Below are 21,872 nucleotides of genomic sequence, written 5' to 3'. Positions count from 1 at the left end.
TCTGTTGCTCATTTGATCTCTGAGCTGCAATTAATGGAAAAATCTGAGTGTGTATCTAAATTGAAAATCACCGCCACACTGACAACTGAAAATATTTATAAGCCTTTTATTTGATCATTGTAGAATTAATAGGAAGGACCATCATTAGCATTTACAATTTCACAAATCTTTTTTTGCCCCCCCACCCCCTCTGAGCTCTGTGCCCTTGATTGTGCAGCCTATTATGATCTGTACATCCCAGGAGTATCCCCTGGCAGGCATGCACAGGAAATCAGTCAAGCCTACAGTCACTGATCTTGGAGCTCCAAGGCTGTAGTATAGCCTCATTTACAATGAAATGGTGATCCAGAGGTCTTCCTTTCTTTGATGTTATTCTGCATTTAGTGACAGTAAAGTGAAATGGTTTGTGGTCATTCTCCAAAGCGGTCAAGCTAAAGTGGTAATTCATATCAAATGCCCTCTGTGCATCCATAGGAAAGAACATCAAGAAGGGTAATCGGGCTCTAGTTCAAGGATATATTCAGTTCATGTGTCTGAAACAGTGACTCCAGGATCTGATACAAACCAGTAATCAGTGTCCATCTGCAATGACAAGCATATCATAATCAGCAATCTATTAGCATATCTGATCCTAGTTTGTGGTCTATGTATATATGCTTACATCATCTGATGGGACAATCTTCACAATGCCACCCATGCATTCTTGTGCAGCGGTTGAACCCAAATTGTTAGAAAGAGTAGCTTGGTCGTGTCCTCGCTCAGATGTTCCACCTGTATGCTTGTCTGCTGGCTGAAAAGACGTATCATTCTTGCAGCTACTCTCGACATACAAATCCATTGCAGCTGGCTGTTGGTTTTGATTTGAAGCCTCGTATATCTCTCCATGATTGCTGATAACAAGATGAGAGCCTATATTATAATTCAAAATTTTCTAAAAAGAAAGTCCAACGGACAGCAATTTTGGTACTGCCCCCGGAAAGTACCTGATCAAGTACATATCAACAGGACCCATTGAGCTTCTGAAAAGTAATTGGTATCGTCTTTGTGGAAAATCAAGACCCTGTTCAAAAAATAATGTCATCAAAACCTACCTAACCCATGAAGTATCATCTTATCGACTATGTCTTGCCCACCTCATCAGGATCTGGAACTTCAATACTAGTTCCTCGAGGTGCTTTTATTGCAATTAGAGTAGAATCCTGTCATGACAGACAAAAGTTAGAACATCTAGCTACAAGATAAGATCAAATGGCAAGAAACTCAAGGGCCCAGAAAGCCAAACCTCAAAGCAAGGAAGGTTATTAATATCATCATTGGTGAGATAGAGCCATCTAAACAGATTAATGACCATTAGACTTCAGTTAATGAATAACAAACCACCAAATAAATTGTAAAGCCAAGAAACGTTAACAATTTCAGTTTACTTTTGGCTGTTCTCCTCTTCAGTCAGAATTCTGAGATTATCTTGCATCTCTCTGCAAAGCAACAGACTTTCATTAACACATAGAAAGAAAACAGTTTCATTCAATGTGTTTTCCTGAGAACCCACCTGATCATTCCATCCAGGCTGCAATCTTCTGTATACAGAGTTTCAACTTCAGCCTGTGAAAACGTTGGGATGAAAATTAATGACTGTACATGATTAGTTATTATCGGCTAAATATGAAACAAGTAAAAACTAACATTTCATCTCGTTTCTGCTATCAGCACACACTTGACAACCAAAATTGAAAACTGTAATAAGATCTTTTCAGGATAGCATTATAAGTTCACAATTAACCATATTTATTTATTTATCAATAGAGATTTGCACTGGTTGGAGAAATGCATGGAAAAAAAAACAAGATTTTCTCTGAGCCATATTGCTACTAACGGGCCCATGTTAGGCTGAGTAAAGGGTCCAGTTGGTAGGGCAACTTCTACTCCATAAATTCCAAAATGTAGTAATATAAAATATAAAGAACCAATATACGAGTCAACATATAATGACAACTGGAGTTAATTGAGTAGTCAATAAACCTTTTATTTTAACATGCATGTGATAATAACATCAATGGGAAAAAAATGTGTAGCACTTCAGTAAAAGAGTCTGGGCACTTAATAATCATTATTTGGCAGCAAAACAGTTCAGAAGTTAAGTGCCATCAATTGTAATAAGGTGCTTTTTGATAGGGGACACTGCAAGAACAATTGTTCCAAGTGCCACAACTTATAGCTGACACAAGGACAATTTTCAGAGCACCATGGAATGTCATGGCATGTCATTCAAAAACAATGTGACCTAGCGACTAGTGTCCAAAGGTGCCCACTCCAGATTTCCAAAAAACTGAAGTGTTGAGATACCATTCGTCATATCTTCTTTGTATATGGTTTAAAAAAGAAAATTCAGGTATTTTAGGTCCAGGCTTACTAGGATTAATTTAATCTTGGGCCAAATAAGTGCAATCCAGAACTATGGATGTAAAAGAATTGGTTGGCTAATCAAGTTGCTGGCTAACTTGGAAGGATTATTGAGCATAAGCAAGGTCCATGGCACACTGGTAGGACTACACATTGAGTGGGTTGGACTGCGCCAAATATCTGCTGGGACTCAGCCAACATTGAAGGCTTAGCCCAAACTCTGTTCAACCCACAACTGATCCAACAAATCTCAGCTCAAGCCCTGTGGACAACTCTGAGTTGAGATTGAGCTAGCTCGATTGATATACTGGCTTGGTCTGGCCCAAACTTAACCAAGAAAGAATTCAAACATAGCATGACCAATTAGAACTAAGTTTCCTTTTTTCTCAATTGTATTTAACAAAACTAAGATATCGCATAGATAAACCCAATGCATACATATGGGGAATTAAAGTGCAGCCAGTATTTCTCTTCTTGTGCTATCATCTGTCTATCAGACACATTGATTCTTGCACATAAGCATGTATCATATTTTACCCTCAGGCCAGCTTGGGCTAGGCTAAACTCCTAGCTCAAGCTTAGCTGTTCAAGTCAAACCAGAATTTTCAAGCCCAAAATAGTCCAACTGAATGATAATTTATCCCAGCCCATAAATAGTACAGGCTTAAAAAGGTCATGGGTTAGCAGAGCCCAAAGTGCATCCTTATACATAGGGTTAGGTAGGCTTGGCTTGAGTTACGCGCTTAAAGTATCCTCATGTCAAAGATCAATGCTGAATGAACCCCATGGCGACCTAACCCATCTTGTCTCGTAATTTGTTATGGCATTTCTTCTCACCTTCTTGTTTAATCATGCCACCAATGCCTTGGGCATGCAACAAGCTGTGAGCAAAGAGATGGGTGGCCATGGGCTTCAAATTACCAAAAAGTTTCTTCCTCCTTTCACTTTCCTCTTACCCTCTCCCCCCACCTCTTTGTAATGAGAGGGAACAGCTTGATTGTTCGAGGTGTTACTACCTAATATCTGATGGCAAAGGGCCACAGATCAAGTTGAACTAGGTTGAACGATTACATGGTCAAGGTGGGCTTGGATAATATTTGCTAGATTGGGGCTAAGAGAAGTCAAATTTGGTTGAAGGTAGCTTTCCAACAATGTTTCGTCGTGTTGACCTTGACCCATTCCTGATCTAGCCTATTTGCATCCCCAGCTTGAACCAAGCCCAGCATGAAGCTTGATTTATATAGAAAGGATTGATCTATCAAATTCAACATTGTTTAGAATGTTACTTTGTTGCCATGAGGCCTTTTTATGTCATCATGGGAAAAATGCAAGGCAGTTCCAAGAATGCAGCAGAGGAACTCTTGGCATTCTATGCAAGAAACGCATGCAAAAGTTTCAAAAGACTGGCTTATTATCTTCAACTGTACAAATGATTTTCATCCTCCCTCTGTGACAAAGTACTTTGAAGATAAATGCTTTTCTGATTTGTTACTGAAAATTTTCTTCTCTCACTAGGGCCCTAGGTTGGCTTTCCCATCCACCGCCTTGGCCTGTCAGCTCCCCACTTATCGCTTGCAACAATCTCCTACAACTGAACCTACTTCCAACTCATTTCTTGTAGGAGAGACTCTAATATCTAGCTATGAAAACCCACATGGCCCATGCACATCCCTATCATATTGCTCATTTGGCCCCCTATATTCCATGCCACTCAAGCTCTTGACCTAACCGCCAAACCCATGCCCTCCTTTAAGAGGAAGGTATGGAGTTAAGCTAAAATTGGACCCAAGCCTAGCTTGAGAATTCCAATTCAGGCAACCTAGTCAATTGATTTTGGTTAGCCAAGGGTGGTTGGCCCAAATTAAGCTTTAGGATCTTAATCAACCCCTCCTATGAATCAAACCTAGGCCCAGTCCATAAAGGAAAGGACACAAACCATGGGCTTTTCACACAACAAAGTAGTGATGCAAGCTAAATCCATAAGCACAGCACCTTTTTTTCTTTTTTTTTGACATAAAGTACATCATTTTTTAATAACTACTAATTTCTAAATTCTTAAAAGAAAGAATGTCCAAGAAGCTTTCATAGAATATACATAGGAGGAACAAAGATCATATTTGTAAAAAAAAGCAAACTTATTAAGTCAAGCAGAGTCCAATCATACATTGCATTACAGTTAAATCTATTGTTACAGACATCAGAAGAGTTATATCAAGTGAGATATAGCCCTTTAGATCAAAAGATGGAGCATCACTATTCCTATGATACATCATTGACACTTGTAGGTTGTGCCTGCACATGCTGGAACACACTATCATAGGTTGGACAGCTTGACATCAAGTTCACAAGCAATACAATGTGAAACAGTATCATCCCCTATCTCATAATAAAAGATAGTTTGAGTAGTTATCGATTCAGAAAAGTACTTTATCTATTATAGTTGTTTTATTTAAATGAAAGAATTCTGCATGAAGGAAAAATACCTAAACTTAGGTAAATGATTGATTTTGCAAAATTCAAACTTATGTCGCTTCTTTATCCTCTTTTTCTAATTGATGTATCATCTTGAACCTTCTACAGCTGGGCATCAAATTTATAAAAAGATACAAGAATCTGCATTTTGTCATATCCTTAAAATACTCCCTAGATTCTCAAAGTCATAAGAAAACATATAAATTATAAACTATTTAGACTAGAAAGCAAATTACAATGATAGTAGATTTTCAATTGAAGATTTGTACACGCACATATATATGATGTATAATGTATGATTTTAGTTGATAACTTAATATTATCCGGCATCAAAATAATTGAGATACCATAACCATCAAGCCTTGTCCCAACTATTCAGAATCAAAGCATTGTGACTCCTTATGTACCAAGCACTCCTATTTAGAGCTGCATCTAATTTTATTTCAATGTTTACCATATCCTTTATCACAACTTCTATCCTATTTCTACTACATTTAGGGCATCTTTGGATAATTTTACGAGATTGAGCTGAAAATCCTATAGAAATTCGTGAAGTAGGCCATCCATTTAAGCATGATTCTGTATCAACCAAATACCACCCAGCCAGCCCAAATCATATAGGAAGAAAAAAAAGAGCTCCATAGGTTTTTTTTTCTGGCAGCCCAAAGGCTAGGATATGGGTTGGGTTTGGACAGGCTCTTAGAAAATGCAAGCTGGATAAGCCAACATGCCCAATTCCTCCAAGATTTTCAGCCTGGTCCTATAGGAATATCTAAACAAACCCTTAACATTTTTTTCTGGACCCTCCTTATTGCCCAACACTTGAAGTCATACAAATATGCAAGCCTTGTTAGCAATATCTGTTGTGCCGGTACCGGGCCCCGTACCGGTTGCCCGGCAGTACGTGTCGGTACAGCCCAGTGCCATGCCATGCCGACCTAGTACCGACACAATAGAGGCGGAGGAGGGGGAGAAGGAGAAGAAAAAAGAGAAAAAGAGAGATAAAGCAGGGGAGGGAGCGAGAGGGAGAGGGAGAGGAAGAAAGAGAGACAGGTCTCGCTTTTTCTCTCTCTCATTCTTCCTCTCCCCCTCCGACGACTGCATCTCAGTTTCGTCGTCAGAACCGTCCCAGTCCACCACCAGTACAGCTTGAGACGCCCCAAACCGAGCAGTTCGGGACGGTTTCGCCGACCATGCTTGTTAGCATTCTCTAATTTGCATTTATTGTCTCTCTCGTCTAACAATCTTGGCTTGGTCCTTACATCTTTACTTTTCAAAAACTTCATTTCCTATAACATATTCATATTTTGCTGATTTTTAAGCCTCTTACCCAATAAAGTGTTTTCAAAATATCCAATTTATCTTTTAATCTTTCCCCCCATTAATCAAATTATCTATAGCTTATGGCACATCTTTCTAAATAATTTAGCATAAATTTATCTATAATGAGTATAAAAAATATGAGCATAGTGTTAATTAGCGGAGTTAGACCAAGTTAAATCCTTGTGCCTTTCGTAAATGCTCGACATTTCTACATACACTATGCCAAGTTGCCAACCTAATCCAAGAAATGGTTAAGTGCTAGAATGTGCCGCACTAGCCATACTTGGGTACAATACAATGGTTGTATGGCTGTGTCACTAACCAACACAACGTAATTGGAGTTCCTTAATCATTTGAGCTTATTTCAGCCAAAGTGTAAAACCTAGTTCTGAATTAGAGGTGATCACGGGCCTTCTGGCCCGCCCAGCCCGGCCCGAAATTTTTCGGGCTTGGGCATGAAAAAAAGGCCCATGGGTCGGGCCTGGGCAAGAAAGGCGGCCCGACCAAAAAAATCGGACCGGGCCTGGTCGGGCCATTCTGGCCCATTTCCAGATTCCAAACAAAGAAAAAATCGGACCTGTTGGGTCGGGCCTATCGGGTCGAGCCGGACTAGACGGGCCTAGAACCAGATTTATAAAGTCGGGTTGGGCCTGGACAAAAATTTAAGCCCAACAGTCGGGCCGGGCCGAGCCTGGGCATAGCCATCGGACCTAATTTCTGCTGTAGAGCCCAGCCCGGGTTTTGATCAGCTCTATTCTGAATATTCAATCCTAGGACCATATGCATTCCTGACTCAAAGTCAATGTTCTCATCAAATTAAGTTTGAAGCCCATCTTTCTATCCTTAATGAGGAGAAATCCAACTATCATTATTTCATACACCTCATTAGTTCATGTTTATTTGTTTATACGAGCTTTATTTGTGTTATTATGTATATCTTGAATTATCACCTTATTAGAACATTTATATAGCATTTCGTTCTAGCATAAAATATACTTTTGATGCATGTTGTGAAGTGATTGCAAAATAAAAAGAAGGATCCAAAATGGAAACAATACTTCAACAAATGTATATGAATGCCAAAGACAAAGTTAGTACATGTGGTCTATTTGTTTGGAAAAAATTTTATTTCATAAAGTCTTATTTAATCAATTTCAAAATGATTTATGGATGACAGAGAAAACTTGACATGACAAAACTTGTTCATTTCATCCTACTAGTCTAATTATGGTGCTACTTGCTTATGTATCTTAGGCTTCATATATCTTAATTATTACACATCTTACATGCAGTATGTTCAATTTTTTACTAGTCTTATAAGACCATATTTTTTTTATAAGGTCCGTAGTACCGGAACCAACACCTATGCCAGTACACTAATTGTAAGGTATGGTACCATATCACGTCGTTCCAACCTGAACTCGATAGAGAAACTAGCAAGGGAGGGGGCAGGGAGAAGGAGAGAGGGAGAGGGAGAGGGAGGAAGGGAAGGAGAGAGCGGGAGAGGACAGTGAAGAGAGAGGCGGAGGAAGGGGGACAGAGAGAAGGAAAGAGTGGAAAAGTGAGAGAGAGAGACAGTTGACTTCACTAAAAAAAATCATAAAAATTATAAAAAGGGATGAAGCCCCTGTTGCCCTGTTCCGACAATGCAGGGAAGAGAGGGCTTTTTCCGACAATGCGACCTCTCCCTCTCTCCTGCTCCCTCTCCCTCTCTCTGCTCGTTCCTTCAACCTCTCCCCCACTATCGCCGGTTTCTTGATGCCAAAAGTCCTATTTTTTCTCTTTTTTGTTTCGAAAGCTTGTTATGCTATTTTTGGTGAATTTTTAATGCTTTAGTTCAATTTTCGATGGATATGTGATACTAGAGTGTTGATATTAGTATCAACACTTATTAGGTCAACATGGATCGATAAACTAGCAATATTAATAATTAAAAAATGACAAATAGTCTATGATATTGTATAAAGGAAAATGTGTAATAACTCACTTTATAAATCTAATCCTAAGTAAAATATCCATGGCTGTCGTAGATATCCAGATATTGTTTGTATTCTGGACCTCGGATATCATACCAGCTTGGATATTGTCCCCATCTTTGCTGGTCATATGATATCCGATAGTCCCCTGCTATGGCTCCGGATTCTATGGTTGCTTGTGGTAGTCATAAGAGACCGACCATCCCTGCTCAGGGTAGGAGGAGGTAGCATCATGTTCTAACCTCTAGCTATACCCATATCCATAGAAGCAGCAATATACAGAGTCAGATCCTCCAAATAAAATAAGTAGAAGAATGCATAAAGATCGTATATGGATAAAGGATGCTACCTACTCTATTTGATGCAGCAGAAGATTCACCTCCAGCAGAAGATGAGATCTACTGCATACTATAGCTATCTGATGCACTTGCAGATGTATCACCAATCTCTAGTTCCTCCATTTGATGTAACATCTCTCACGTATTCTAGAATCTTTTCTCATTTCCTTTCACTTTCCGTCTAACTTTTGCCATCAGTTTGATCTCTAATGTTTCAGGTATGCATATAATCCTCCTACCTCTGCACATAGTTTCTCTCAATTGACTCTCCAATTTCTCAAAGTATCTATACCCATAAACCTGAACTTATGTACACCACCCTTGAATGCTCTTCTTATATAGGACAGCATCTCTCTATAAAATCTTAATTTTGTTCAGGTATGGTGGTCCTGATTCTACATGGCATGCATGAACTCCGCCTCGCTGGTTAATGGAATGAGCCATTGAAAATAACCACCACCACCTCTAGACTGTTCACCTTAATCTCCATACACATGGAACTATCATGATCATTGTTGCTGAAATCGCGAGACGCTCTAGGCAAACCCGTATTTGATGGCTCACGTCTCACTGTCATCTTACCCAATTGGTATGTCATCAACTAACTTAACCGGATCGATGACTAGTGTTTTCCTCTTGGACTTGCGAAAATCAACAAAATACAAGAGAGCTACTTTAAAATTCATCTTTTGATGCATGTTCAATTTTTTTTACATAATCAAGTTTAAATATAAAAAAGATGCACTATTAGAATCTATTGAAGTGGCTATATTTGCCAAATGTTTCAGCACATCCATAATCTCAAATTTCCACCATTTACTCTGATCTTTATGTTAAAAGTCCTAAAATAAAACCCCCACATCCGATATTCTCAAGAAGCATATCCCATCATACTTTAGCCCTAAGGAACAACTTTTCCAACAATAAGCATTACTTTTCTCTAGAGGAGAGATTAATTTTCATTCAGCTAGACACTGCACATCGTTGCCATTACAACCCACATCCTTGCAGCCTACAACATAAAGTCATCCGAATCACCATCTCCAATTTACAATGTCTTACAACACACACCCTACCTTCCTACCCTACAATAACAGCCTTACACATTAAAATATCAATGTCCCTTTAATTTATTGGCATATCAAGAGTCCTAAAGAATAAGAATGGCAAAATACTATGTTATCATCCAATACTAGTAACTTGAAGTCATGATGAACAATGTTATATGATTAATCACTCATTGCTACATAGCTTCTGTAATCATCCTATATCTATAAATAAGGGAGTTAATATCCTCATGGGCTTTTAAAGATCTCAAATGGTGAGTATTCTAGCAAAACTGATAACATGTTGAACAAGTGCCATGCATCCAACCTTCCACTACTCTTAACTTCTATTATAAACATGAAATTTACATGACAATAATCAGCCTTCCATGTACTAACTTTGTATGTGCAATTCCTTTATTGTACTCAGTGCACTCATCAACTACAAAACATGACGGTCTACCATAGCATTGTATATAAGTTCCCATTCTAATTTTACAGACCACATCATGATCCAGTATGCTTTTCAATGATATATCTGAAACTTTATAAAAGTCAATGCTAGAAAACATGGGATTGTCCCTAAAATCCAATCATTTCCATGGAACCACAAAAAAAAGGGTCTTCACTGCATAACTCCACTGCAAATTTCATTTCCTCCTTTGTATGTGTTTTTTTTTATGGTTTTATCCTTTCTTAGATTTATTGAACTCTAGATATTTCATAATTGAAACCATCTCCGACTTATTTGTTTCAACTAGCCCCTTCAATAATTTTGTATTTTGCACCTTATAGTTATACAATTTGGTGACATACATGTTATGCACTAGCACATACCTGAACACTTCCACTTCTTAAATCCTTTTTATGGCATGTTAATAAATTCCACTCTATTTGATACAGCTCCACCCCTAACATCTGTCCTCCACAGTTATTTAAGTGGAAGTCTACACGCAAGAAGAGGAAAAGTTAGTGAGAGCTTTTAGCTTTGGGATGAATATCCCTATTCATCACGCTGTGAAACTCATCAACTCATCAATATGGGGCTGTATAGGATTACAGGGTTATAATCTAGTACCAGCTCCATTAAGTACCACTAAAGAAAAGCCTAGCCCCTAAAGTTGTCAAACCTCACCACCATCAGACATAAAATATCTAAACTTAATATTGCTCCCGAATAAGTTAACTGCTCTCTTTAGTTCACACCAATCATTGACATTTGAGATTTTCCTTTTCCTTTTTTTTTCCTTTGAAAGCCCAAGCACATATTGAACATATTACAAAACAATGTGTCTCGACTCTAAATTCGTCAAATGTTGAAAATCAAGGTAACCCATAGTTACATTTCCAAACATGGTTATCTTGAATGCTGAGCATGTTTCTTATGAGAACAAATTACAGAGCCATCATGCGTTTATTGGAAGAAGGTAAATATTTAGCGAGGTAAATATTTTAATGGGAAGAAGGTACCAATACTTGAAGAGGGAGAGGCCCAAGATGCTGAGGCTAAAGGGGTAGGTGGCATTTGGCAAATCTCAATTTGAGCACGAAAGATTAACTCGATCATCCTAAAGATATTAACATCCCAGAAAAAAAATAAAACAAACAAATACACATGCCAAATAAAGCACCATTTCAGAGGTACTATAATGACAAGTATAGACTACATAGGGGAAACTAAAAGTGCAACTCACTATATGCTCATTGGGGAAACCACTAAGATGATCAGAAATATCTTCTAACATAGGCTAGAGCAAAACAAATTAAAAATACAGCTAGGAGGAAGTCTCTCCAATATCAAGATGCACTAAGATAACAGTGTATTCTCTTATCTAGCTCCCAGAAAGCATGTAAAAGCTGCTGATAAAATATGTTAGAAGTTTGCTTCATCAATGCAAGTTATTTCAAACTAAAAGCAAACTCAAAAAAAACTATCAAACTGAGAAATGGGGGCAGGAGAAGAGGGAGTGGTTCCTTTAACAGTATTTGACATTAAATGGGTACCTTCAATGCAGCAACTTGATCATCCATCTCCTTGGGCCTTGACATATCAATTCCCCTTTTCACAGATGTTTTTGTTAGTAAATCACTTTAATTAATGAAGGGAGGAAAAAAGTAAGGATTCTAGTGAATACTTGCAACTTATCCTATTCTTCAAGTTTTTTTCAATCAATCCTACTCCTTCAAGAACATTTGTTATATCATAAATCCTCCTCTTTTGGACCTGCCAGAGCAATTGAAAAGAATATCCAGAGAACTTACAAACAGCTCATTCTTGGCACAAGGAAGTCAATAATTGAGAAACTTAGAAAAATGGAAGACGATACATCTGAAGCATCACAAGAGTCATACATCCAAAATTTCTGCTGCTCTGTTCAAATCAAGAGTCCCATCATCAGCTTGCTGAAGCAGTTTGACGAATTTCTTTGTCAACAAACCTATCAAGTCATATTAACCCTTAAAAAACATCCAAGAGTGCTTCACAAGAACATAATAAGAGAAGATTCTGATCCAATCATCCTCAGAACTATCTCAATGCAACATTCACCTAGAGAACTGTCGTAGCGGCAGCTGCTAGGATTTAAGATATTTGAAACGTTTCCTGCACAAATGTAGCATTGCCAATTATTATCATATGTTATTTTGTAAGAACACAAAAATGCCCCTTTTAATTCTCTTTAATCCTAACAGGTAAGCAAAACCGAACTAAATGCCATTGTCAACCAAATAAGCTATGAACACTGTCCACATCATATGTGGAACCAATATGGCATATGGAAGCATGAAGTGCAACAACCATAGGTTCCACAGGAATCACCCTCAGCTAGTCCAGGCAACTGCTGCTGTACTGCTTTTTTATGTTTTGAATGCTGTGGTTTTCGTGGACACTTGACACCTGTTCCTGACTCAGTTGGAAGTATATGAGATCCGGTTTCCTCCGTCTGCCTTTGTCCAATAGGCCCTTCACCACTCTCAACTTTCTTTATTTCTGTTCCATTTGTTTGTTTTTTTACCTGAAAAAAATGAAATGCATATCCATAACAAATAATTGATGCTGGATCCAAAATAAAAGGCATAAAAGGACACAGAAGTTAATATTACTTTCAGAGATCATGGGAAAAACAAATCAAGAAGTGTACTCTTGCATACTTGTGCATCTCTCTGTAGTTGTCACTGTAAGATTACTACTAATAAATTTTTATTCATTATACGAGGTAAGCAGGAATGTTGACTCAAAGAGCAGTGAGTCTCAAAAAAGGACAAGCAAAAATGGCTTAGAAACAAATTAAAGCTAAATAGCCAGAGCACCTGCATGGCCAGAACTGTCAAGGGGTGGGCTTCCAAACATATCTATATCAAAAGGAGAGCACAGCACTTAGAATTCTTCCACCCAAATTATGACCAATAGCAATATGAATCAGAAAACAAAATGTCATGATAGATAAGATAACATAAGTTGATTTTACCTTAAAAATTCTTTTAAGAGGTTGTCAATCTCTGATATCAAAACATTAATGCTGCTTGATACTTCAAATTTTAGGGTTTCCAGAGTCCCCATATTTCCGGACAGTGAAAGAGTGACATGAATGGACAACACTACTAGAAATCCTAGAAATGGAGTCTCCTGCTTATGTTAGCCAATAGTGCTGGCTCTTGTCATGATTTATTCAGGATCTTATTAGAAGTCATCATATTTTGACTTGTTACTTTTAACTGCTCAACTATTTCAAGTGTTGAACAATAAAAGCCCGAAGTAATGGACCCTTCTAGAAAAAGTCTTGCATTTTTGTCGCTTTCATCATTGTGTTACTGAGACACTTGGCACAGATGCCAATTTTGAGGTCTCCCAAAGTTTCCAACACGTAAAATTCAAAATATAACATATTACACAAATTTTTATATCCATATGTATAAAACTCAAAACATGACATATTACGCAAATCACTTGAAATGTCCACAATCCTAACCTAGGCACCCATAAGCAACTCACTGAGTCACCCAATGACAATAGATAGCCATACTATAACATATATAGGCATCCAAGGTTATTTTACAAACAAAGCATAATTCGGATAGCCATTAGATATAAAGAATCAAAATACTTAATGATGCACCCATTTACGATACAGAAACCAAGGACCAAATAACATGCAGAGCTATTCGCATTCCTAATTTTGAGTTCAGTCTTTAAGTTCTTCCACACATGCCACTTTTGTCACATTTTGCATGTCACACAAATTCTTTTTGCATAAACTGATGCAACCTACCAATATGTGTGCCAATCTTTCAGTATTAATAAAGGCAGTCTTGAAGTGTTACTTCGTAAGCACTAAGTTAAACATCAAAGAGAAGAAATAAACACATGTATGCAACGTTATTGCAGACATTGACATGAATTATATGCAAGAGAATCCATCAAATGTCTTTTTATAGTTATTCCAAAAATTCTGTGCGAGTGGAAAATGGTGAGCATCTCAGTATTTCTGTTGAGCAGACAATATATTGTGATAGTCTATATAAACATATTGCACTGAACTTTTGCAGTTTTGATATTTAGCAAGTAGACTACAATCTCCACCAAATGTGTAAAATCTCTTCAATTATCTTTTAGTGCACATACTTAAGTGCAATCAAAGATGTGAAGATCAAACTGATGCAATGCATGATTATTGACTACAGCAACAGGCATCAAGCAAACAAATGGCATGTAACCATCACAAAATCAGGTCACTTAGCAACCAATTTATTAAGTCTGCACATATGCAGCTGCAAATCTACAGGTCACATGGAAAAATAATCAAAACTAAGAATTCATTGTCAATAATTTACAAATGTGAAATCTGAAAAATTCAATCATATTGTGTCAGTCAATCACATCATTCTTGTATGTCGTTGTTAGTTAGCCTTTTGTTGAACAATAAACACGTTCACCTCTGCAAATAGTCACTGCATCTAATATTCTAGCACATCTTCCATAGACATGAGAATCAGAATTCAATTGAAAACTTTTGCTTGGCAAATTCCCAATGGACTCTGATGGTAAATCACATTTAAGGAAGAAAATTGCTGGAAAAAGAGGCTCAATAAATTCAGTCTACAGTTAATTGTGGATTAAAGTTGTAAAACAACCTCCTGGGAGACCACACACATTCAGCAAAGTCCACCACCCATCACCTCTGTCTACAATCTACACAGTGTTAGCAGCTATACTCTTATGGCCTACGACTTCTCCTTGCACGATATGACATTTGTCTAAGGGTCTAGCACAATAACTTTGTCAATACAGTGGTGAAAACTCCTCTATTGCCCAAAACAGCCCTAGGATGCTCTACTTCATAAACATATTCAAAGCATGAAATCAACATTCTGATGCATTGTGCTGCTGGAACATAAGATAGTGCCAACTTGAAAACCATAGGATATATCAAAAATCCCCTCCGTCACCCAGAACAATACACACATATACCGCATAAGAATTTGTTCAGAAGGCCTTTTTCTTTCTTTTCTTTTCTTTTTTCTTGACCTTTAGTGTTGCGCCACAAGACTCGTCAAAGGCATCATGTTTCCCTATCTCTCCACAGGATGATATATAATCTCAGATCACAAAACCTAGAGGAAAAAATACCCCGATTCCATAAACTATAAAACCTCGTGGAATCAAAACAACAATAGATCATCATCGTCATCATCAAGCAAACAATTCCAAGAACATCATTCCAAGAAGAAAAAAAACAAAAGAAAATCAAAAACCATATGGCCGTGAATCAAGAGGTGATCGAAACAGAACAAGGGAATAAGTGAAAGGGAGAAAGGTCCAGATGATCATGAAAGATCGGAAGAGAATAGACGAAAGACAGAAACCCAAGAAGACGACAACAGCAAAGCAAGAAAGTGGAGAGCGAGAATGGCAGCACTCACGGAGGCGTCGGGGGCGGCGATGCGGTCCTTGTCGGTGGGTCCGGGCGATCGGCGGGGGAGGAGGTGCGGATCGAGGGCGAGGGCGGGGGAGAAGGGGAAGTGGCGGTGGGAGGCGGGGCGGAGGATCTGTTGTGCGTGCTGGTGGGGCGACGGAAGCCGGAGCTCGGTCGGCGGGAGGCTGGAGCCCTCGACCTCGGACATGGCGAGCGAGAAGAGGGAAGGGAGGAAGGGGCGGGGGGTAGGGTTTTGAAGGGGGAGAGAGGGAAAAAACAAAAGGGACCGGAGGGGAGGGGGGAAATTAGACCGGGGGCGGGATTTGGGTTTTATTTTTATATTTTTTGACTTGGCGGCGGAAGACGGATGCACGTTGCCTTCTGTTTGGCAGCGATTCGGGTTGTATCTTTTGCGACATCGACCGTTCGATCGAGCCCCGCACAGTTCTCAAAGCATTCGAACTCTTCCATCGTCCATATGCACTGATCTCGAAGTGGCTATTGCGCGGTCCAACGGTAGATTCGCGCGAAGGAACGTCGATCCTTCTTTGGTTTTGGAGGCAACTCAAGAGTGCAACGAAACGAGCGCACGCAACCAGTAATACCAGGGAACACAAATACAGCACGCACAAAGATCTAGGCCATGTGGAACAGTGGGAGGGAGGGATTGGTTGTATTGAATTCATGGTATAAGAATCCAATAGTCTCGTGACACGTGCACACCTTTTTTTTTGGGGTGGGGGGGGGGGGGGGGGGGGGTGGGTTGTGTGGGTGGGGGGTTGGAGGGGGGAAGGGCCGGCTCATAAAGTTAGAATGTTGGCGCAATCAGAGAAGAGGTTTATATTCAAAAATATTCATAAATAGCTTCAGAGCCAGTCGATCGGAAAAAAAAAAAAAAAAAGTCGTCTTAATAGATCCTAAACCTTGCCATTTTGACTACCGCACGACATGTTGTATAACTAGAACAATGTCTTGCATTGCCAGCAATTTCATGTATATTTGATTTTTACATTCCTGCAAAACCTCCCCAAATAGATGTATGTATGTTTCCATGTCCCCAATGTGACGTAGACAATTCTCACAGCCAACAACCTTCATCAGCTGCTTACTTTGACACGAAATGTTATTTTTAATACAACGGAGTGTATAATCCAGAAGTTTTTTATTAGAAGTTTGATAATTGTTCATTTGATTGGGGCACCAATCATCCAAATTGCATCAAACTACAGCTGTTACATATATTTACAGGACAGAGGAGAAGTTTTTTTTTTTTTTTTTGCTGAAAAAAAGGGGAGGGGGGACGAAGGGACAAGCCCACCCCTGCGTAGTAGTTCCCACTGGGCCCCACCTCGATTACCTCTCTGGGCTTCGGCACGAATACCACATGTGAGTACGTCACATCTGGCACCACCGAGGCTACCAGCAAAGTGATACGCTCTTCCAGACTCCGTGTTCAAACATAGAGCATCCGGTCTCCACAATTTAATCGACGCCCGTGCGTTTCGAACTCGAAACTACTTGGTTGGAAGTAAGACCATGCTCCCATTGGGCTACCACTTTAGTTGTGACAAAGAAGAAGTTTCCATGGAAGAGAGAAGACTAGAAAAGTCCTTATGAGTGAGTTATGGGCTCAAACTATGTCCGTATGAAATACCCGCTTTCAGCAAAAAAAAAAAAAAAAAAAAAAAAAAAACTATGTCGTCCATCCCATTAGCATTGCGGCCAGCTCTTATCCACCAAGCGCTGCACTGCGGTCACGCGCTGGTAGGCAAATAATAATCTTTTTCCCCACACACCGATAGGGATGGTTGGGAATGGCGACAGCCGACAAGGGACGATTTGGCAATTATGTTCTCCCACCCCTTTTGAGGATGAGACAATTTACTTCCACAGATTTTTTTTAATAAATATCTTTCTAAAAATTTAAATTTATATAAATATTTTTAAAAATTTATATTTATTTTTTATTATTATAAAATATTGTTTTTGCACAAATTTTTTTAATATAACGATTCTTCTAATGCCGTTAATAAAAACTATATCTATTTTAATTAAAAATAATATAAAATTATGAAATTACTTTTGGTCTCTCACCGTGATTGTCTCATAAATATTTTTTTTGCACATCTACTCATTAACAAAATTTTCATCATTTTTATTTGAAACCGTTAATTTTTTAACAGCATTAGATGGTGTAAGTACATATGCAAAAATAAAGATAAAAAAATAAAATAGCAAAATAAGTGTTTTACGATGGTATACATGCAAATATCAATTTGGAAAGATATTTTTGTAAAATTTAATATTTAGAAGGATATTCATGCAAAAAAAAATTTAAAAATAACACAGATTTTTTTTTCTTGGGGGAGGGGAGCAGTCTTTATTATTAGAAATGCTAGTAAGACTCTGCCCTTTTTTTATTCGGTTCAAATGCTTACAATGCTCCATATTTGCTCGTAGAGAAATTATATAAAATTTATTAGATGGATTCATCATCTGCTGATATTTGATTTTATTCTTTTTAAAAAAATTATCGATGTTTGATACGCACACTATATTTTATTATGTATGCTATTATTATATATATATATAATAGAAAAATTAATAGTATAGTTGATTGGATGGTATGATTTTATGATAAATCTTTCTTTGCTGAATATTCTGTTTGTTGGCTTCCACGCGTTTATTTACAATCAATTAGTTTAATTTATCCTATTTAACAAAAAAAAAGAGCCAAGCTAAAGCCGCCCATCCCCACGTGTCCCAAACCCAGGGGCTGGCCGATGTCCGTTGCGTGTTTTCCCTCCGCTCATTTCCCTCCACAAACCCAGAGTCCCCCTCTTCACGCTAATCACCCCAAAGCACAAAGCCAAGAAAAACTAGAGAGGGAGAGGGAGAGGGAGAGGAGATATAATTAAGGGCAGGGGAAGGGCCAAGGAAGGAGATCACAGGACTCACACTCCCTGCACCCTTCCTTGTTTTCCCTTTTCCTTTTTATCAATCTCTGCCACCTTTAATAAATAGAGTTGGGGAGGGAGTGGGGAAATGGCGAGTTGGTTGCGGAGGAGGAAGAGCGAGGAGAGGAGGAGGGGAGGGGAAGAGAAGAAGGTGGTGCTGGACGGGACGAAGATAAGGGAGCTGGTGGAGAACAAGGAGGCATTCACCAGCTTCGTGGAGCACAAGTTTCAGGAGCTGGATGTCAACGATGACGGCAAGCTCTCCCTCGAGGAGCTCCAGCCTGCCGTTGTCAACATCGGCGCCGCCCTCGGCCTCTCGGCCCCGGGCACCTCGCCGGACTCCGACCACATCTACTCTGAGGTACCCCTCTCCACCACCACCACCACCACCACCATCTCCTCGGAATATTCGCCTCCTCTTCTTCGTCCCATCTCCATCCGGATATTGGAGCGAATCAGCTGATTAGGCTACTGTACAGTTTAGTCTTAATAGGGCCACCAAGCCGACACCTGGAGTTTGCGTCATGTGCGTATGGAGTGGGCCCTGTTGAAATTAGGACGCTTTTGGATATTTGGGGTTACGGCGATTAACGACAAATCCTCTACTTAGATTTCCAACTGCCAACAATTCCTGACCACACGGCTGGGTTGTTCTGGAAGGTGCCTGCGCGAAATTTCAAACCATTTGGAATGTAACGGCATCTCAAATAATAATAAAAAAATTATTATATTTTGCACCAGCAACATGTCTTCTCAGGGTTACATGGCAGTGATGCAACTCATGCTCTACCTGTCCTAAAAAAGAAAAATTATTATATCTTGGACCGCATGCACCATATGGCCATGCACCGCACCAATCAGAACATTTTATATCTGAAGGCTCATGATGACCCATAAAAATGGGATAATATGGTGCATGATTATGTTGATGCATATGGTGCAGGATATAATTTGCCCTTGGAAAAAGAACAGAATCATTGTGGCAAGTTGTTTCCTTTTGGTTTGGTCCAATGTCTCACATTGTGCGGGTCATAGTGAAAGCACAAATGAACTGTGAGCCTTAAAAATCACCTTAGCAAAAGAATGCTGTGGATCAATTTTGATTTGCACTTCAGAAATGAAACTAAGTACCTAGCACCTAAACAAGCAGATCATCTCCAAGTGCATATATCTAAAGAGTATGTTTAATCTACATCCATCCACTGAATGGAATACCCATCAGCTTATTTTAGCCACTACCAGACCTATTGTAGGATATACTCCATGCTTAGCCTGGATCGATGCAAGACTTTCTTTACCATATGGATGAGATGATCAAGTAATGCTCTCTTTTGTTCACCATTAAACAGCCTGGATTCAGTCTGTATTTTGATTTGAGATGGTGATCGCCATAGACTGGCATCTTGTAATATGATTCTTATAGCTCTGTTTCTACATTCTCTGCAATTTGCAAATTTAGCTTCCAAAATGGAGAATGAGTAAGGGTAGAATTTATTTAACTTATAATCTTTGTGCATTAATCTACGTAAGCGATGATGGCTCTGTACTATTCTGAAGGTTTTGAATGAATTCACACATGGAAAGCGAGAAGTAGCGAGCAAGTCCGAGTTCAAGGAGGTGCTTTCTGATATTTTGTTGGGCATGGCAGCTGGGCTTAAAAGGGATCCAATCGTGATCTTGAGGATTGATGGAGAAGATCTGAAAGAGTTTGTTGAGAGCCCAAGATTTGAACCAGAGGCAATTGCCATATTCTCGGTGGAGTCGGCAAATGAGTCTCTCCACAAGCTCTTGACAGTGGGTCTTCAACAACTCACGGTTGAGCATGGCATGCCACCAGCTTCTGACTCTTGGGTAATTGAGAGCACTTAATATATCTCTATATGCACTTGCACTCATATCTTGCCTATGATATGATGAGGAGTTACTACGTTTACACTTTTCCTCAATGTTGCGAGGACTATTAAGCACATCTAGTCTGCTTATTTGCAGCATATGATCCCATATCTTCATAGTGGAACATGCATGGTACGTTGTCTTGGTACTGAGTTCTATATCAGTGCCATCATGTCACTATACTGGTATGCCCGGTATAAGAGATAGTTTCGGTATACTGAGTATCGGTACGTCTCCTGTACCATGTACCATTACCAAATTTGTACGGTATGCAGTATGGCGTACCATGGGAACACAGATCCATCAAACTTAGAAGCTGGTGACATGTTTCTATGGCTTTGTATTTCTATAACAAGCCATATTTTTTATGCATTTTAGGTCATGAGCAACATTGTGGAGCCTGCATTACAATCACTTTCTACCGGCCGGCTTGAACAGCCTGCTTCTCAAGAGATCTTCTTAGAAGAATTTAAGAAGCTTTTGAACAGCATCATCCAGCACCTCCAAGGACACCCTGTCATCGTTGCCCACAGTGAAAACACCTTTGATGGGAGTGGCATCAAGAGACTATTGTCCAACAATTTTGAATTGGAAAAGGTTGATTCTAATATCAACACCATGCTTTTAAATATTTTATAATTAAATTTGCTTTTGATATATTTTTCCATGCTTTCGCAACTGAAATTGTTCCAAAGATGTGTTTATTTTGCATTTCAAATAAGTTGGTTGGCTTATTTGGACACACTTGCATGTATAGACTAAAGTTGAGCAGGGGCGTAGAAGCAGGGAGGAAAAAAAAAAGTTGTGCAACTGCAGATGCAGGGATTGCATCATCCAAAGAAAATAGGAACAGTAGAAATCACCTTTTAAAAGGATTCCAACATCCTTTCTTTTTCTCTTTTTGGGGAAATTGTGCAATCCAGGCATCCCCCGGTTGCACATTAGTCGGATATCCATGGAGACAGCATGCATGCATCAAAACAGTCCCTTAAGAAAACAGTTTTTTTTTTTTTTTTGCTATTTTGAAGATCTTGGTTCGTTTTAAGATGTGTCTTAAATGGGAGTTGCTACAGAAACGAAAGCTTTTGCTTTTTATATCAAATTTTTTATATATGGAGTATGGATATGATAGATGAGAATATAAAGATAAGCTGTTCTCTTGTCTATCGCTTTAGTGAAAATGAAACCACAGAAGTGCTGAGAGACATCAAATAGACATTTGCTGTGATCAATGTTGTAGCTTGGTTGGCCCTTCTGTGTCATATACAAGGGACTCATGGGTCGAAAAATTGTTCAGGATAATGGGGGCTAGGTATTTATATGGTTGCTCCAACCTTATCAATATTAACCCAATGCACAGTTCCTCACAGGCAAAGTTTGTTTGGAATTCTGGAAAAGGTTGTCCAGGTTTGTTTTCCAATTAGCTTCATTTGCAATTATTTTTTAAAATCATTTCTTTAATTTGATGGAATGCACCATCTGAGATTTGATTTGTTTTTATAGGTCTTGTTGTGGGGGGGGGGGGGGGGGGAATAAGATTTTTCTCTCTGTGACA

General features: G+C 39.0%; 2 protein-coding genes across 2 annotated transcripts; one reads left to right on the top strand and one right to left on the bottom strand.

Moving 5' to 3' along the window:
• Positions 1 to 60: 60 nt before the first annotated feature.
• On the bottom strand, positions 61 to 15,754 carry LOC103703880 (transcription factor E2FB-like). The gene is made up of 13 exons (XM_026803334.2): positions 15,475 to 15,754; positions 12,374 to 12,569; positions 12,104 to 12,157; positions 11,908 to 11,993; positions 11,691 to 11,779; positions 11,560 to 11,614; positions 1,550 to 1,602; positions 1,425 to 1,475; positions 1,283 to 1,331; positions 1,134 to 1,199; positions 984 to 1,060; positions 662 to 890; positions 61 to 582 (listed from the first exon to the last, which is right to left on the bottom strand). The coding sequence occupies exons 1-13, from the start codon at positions 15,673 to 15,675 to the stop codon at positions 526 to 528; spliced, it is 1,263 nt and encodes a 420-aa protein (XP_026659135.2). The 5' UTR covers positions 15,676 to 15,754; the 3' UTR covers positions 61 to 525.
• Positions 15,755 to 18,348: 2,594 nt separating this feature from the next.
• Positions 18,349 to 21,118, top strand: LOC120108568. Its single transcript, XM_039122206.1, has 3 exons — positions 18,349 to 18,785; positions 19,982 to 20,275; positions 20,696 to 21,118. The coding sequence occupies exons 1-3, from the start codon at positions 18,513 to 18,515 to the stop codon at positions 20,954 to 20,956; spliced, it is 828 nt and encodes a 275-aa protein (XP_038978134.1). The 5' UTR covers positions 18,349 to 18,512; the 3' UTR covers positions 20,957 to 21,118.
• Positions 21,119 to 21,872: the final 754 nt, after the last annotated feature.

The sequence above is a fragment of the Phoenix dactylifera genome, unplaced genomic scaffold, assembly GCF_009389715.1.
Source record: "Phoenix dactylifera cultivar Barhee BC4 unplaced genomic scaffold, palm_55x_up_171113_PBpolish2nd_filt_p 001398F, whole genome shotgun sequence".
NCBI classification, from domain to species: Eukaryota; Viridiplantae; Streptophyta; class Magnoliopsida; order Arecales; family Arecaceae; genus Phoenix; species Phoenix dactylifera.
Note: the sequence above shows the minus strand (reverse complement) of the source record. Positions and strands in the feature narration are given on the sequence as shown.

Excerpts from the sequence above, each read along its gene's own strand:
- LOC120108568 (XM_039122206.1), top strand. The coding sequence starts at position 18,513 with ATGGCGAGTTGGTTGCGGAGGAGGAAGAGCGAGGAGAGGAGGAGGGGA. Across the intron at positions 18,786-19,981 it reads CCGACCACATCTACTCTGAG|GTTTTGAATGAATTCACACA; the intron begins GTACCCCTCTCC and ends ACTATTCTGAAG. Across the intron at positions 20,276-20,695 it reads CACCAGCTTCTGACTCTTGG|GTCATGAGCAACATTGTGGA; the intron begins GTAATTGAGAGC and ends TATGCATTTTAG.
- LOC103703880 (XM_026803334.2), bottom strand. The coding sequence starts at position 15,675 with ATGTCCGAGGTCGAGGGCTCCAGCCTCCCGCCGACCGAGCTCCGGCTT. Across the intron at positions 12,570-15,474 it reads TCGCCGCCCCCGACGCCTCC|GTAAAAAAACAAACAAATGG; the intron begins GTGAGTGCTGCC and ends CATTTTTTTCAG. Across the intron at positions 891-983 it reads GTTGATATGTACTTGATCAG|CAATCATGGAGAGATATACG; the intron begins GTACTTTCCGGG and ends TCTTGTTATCAG.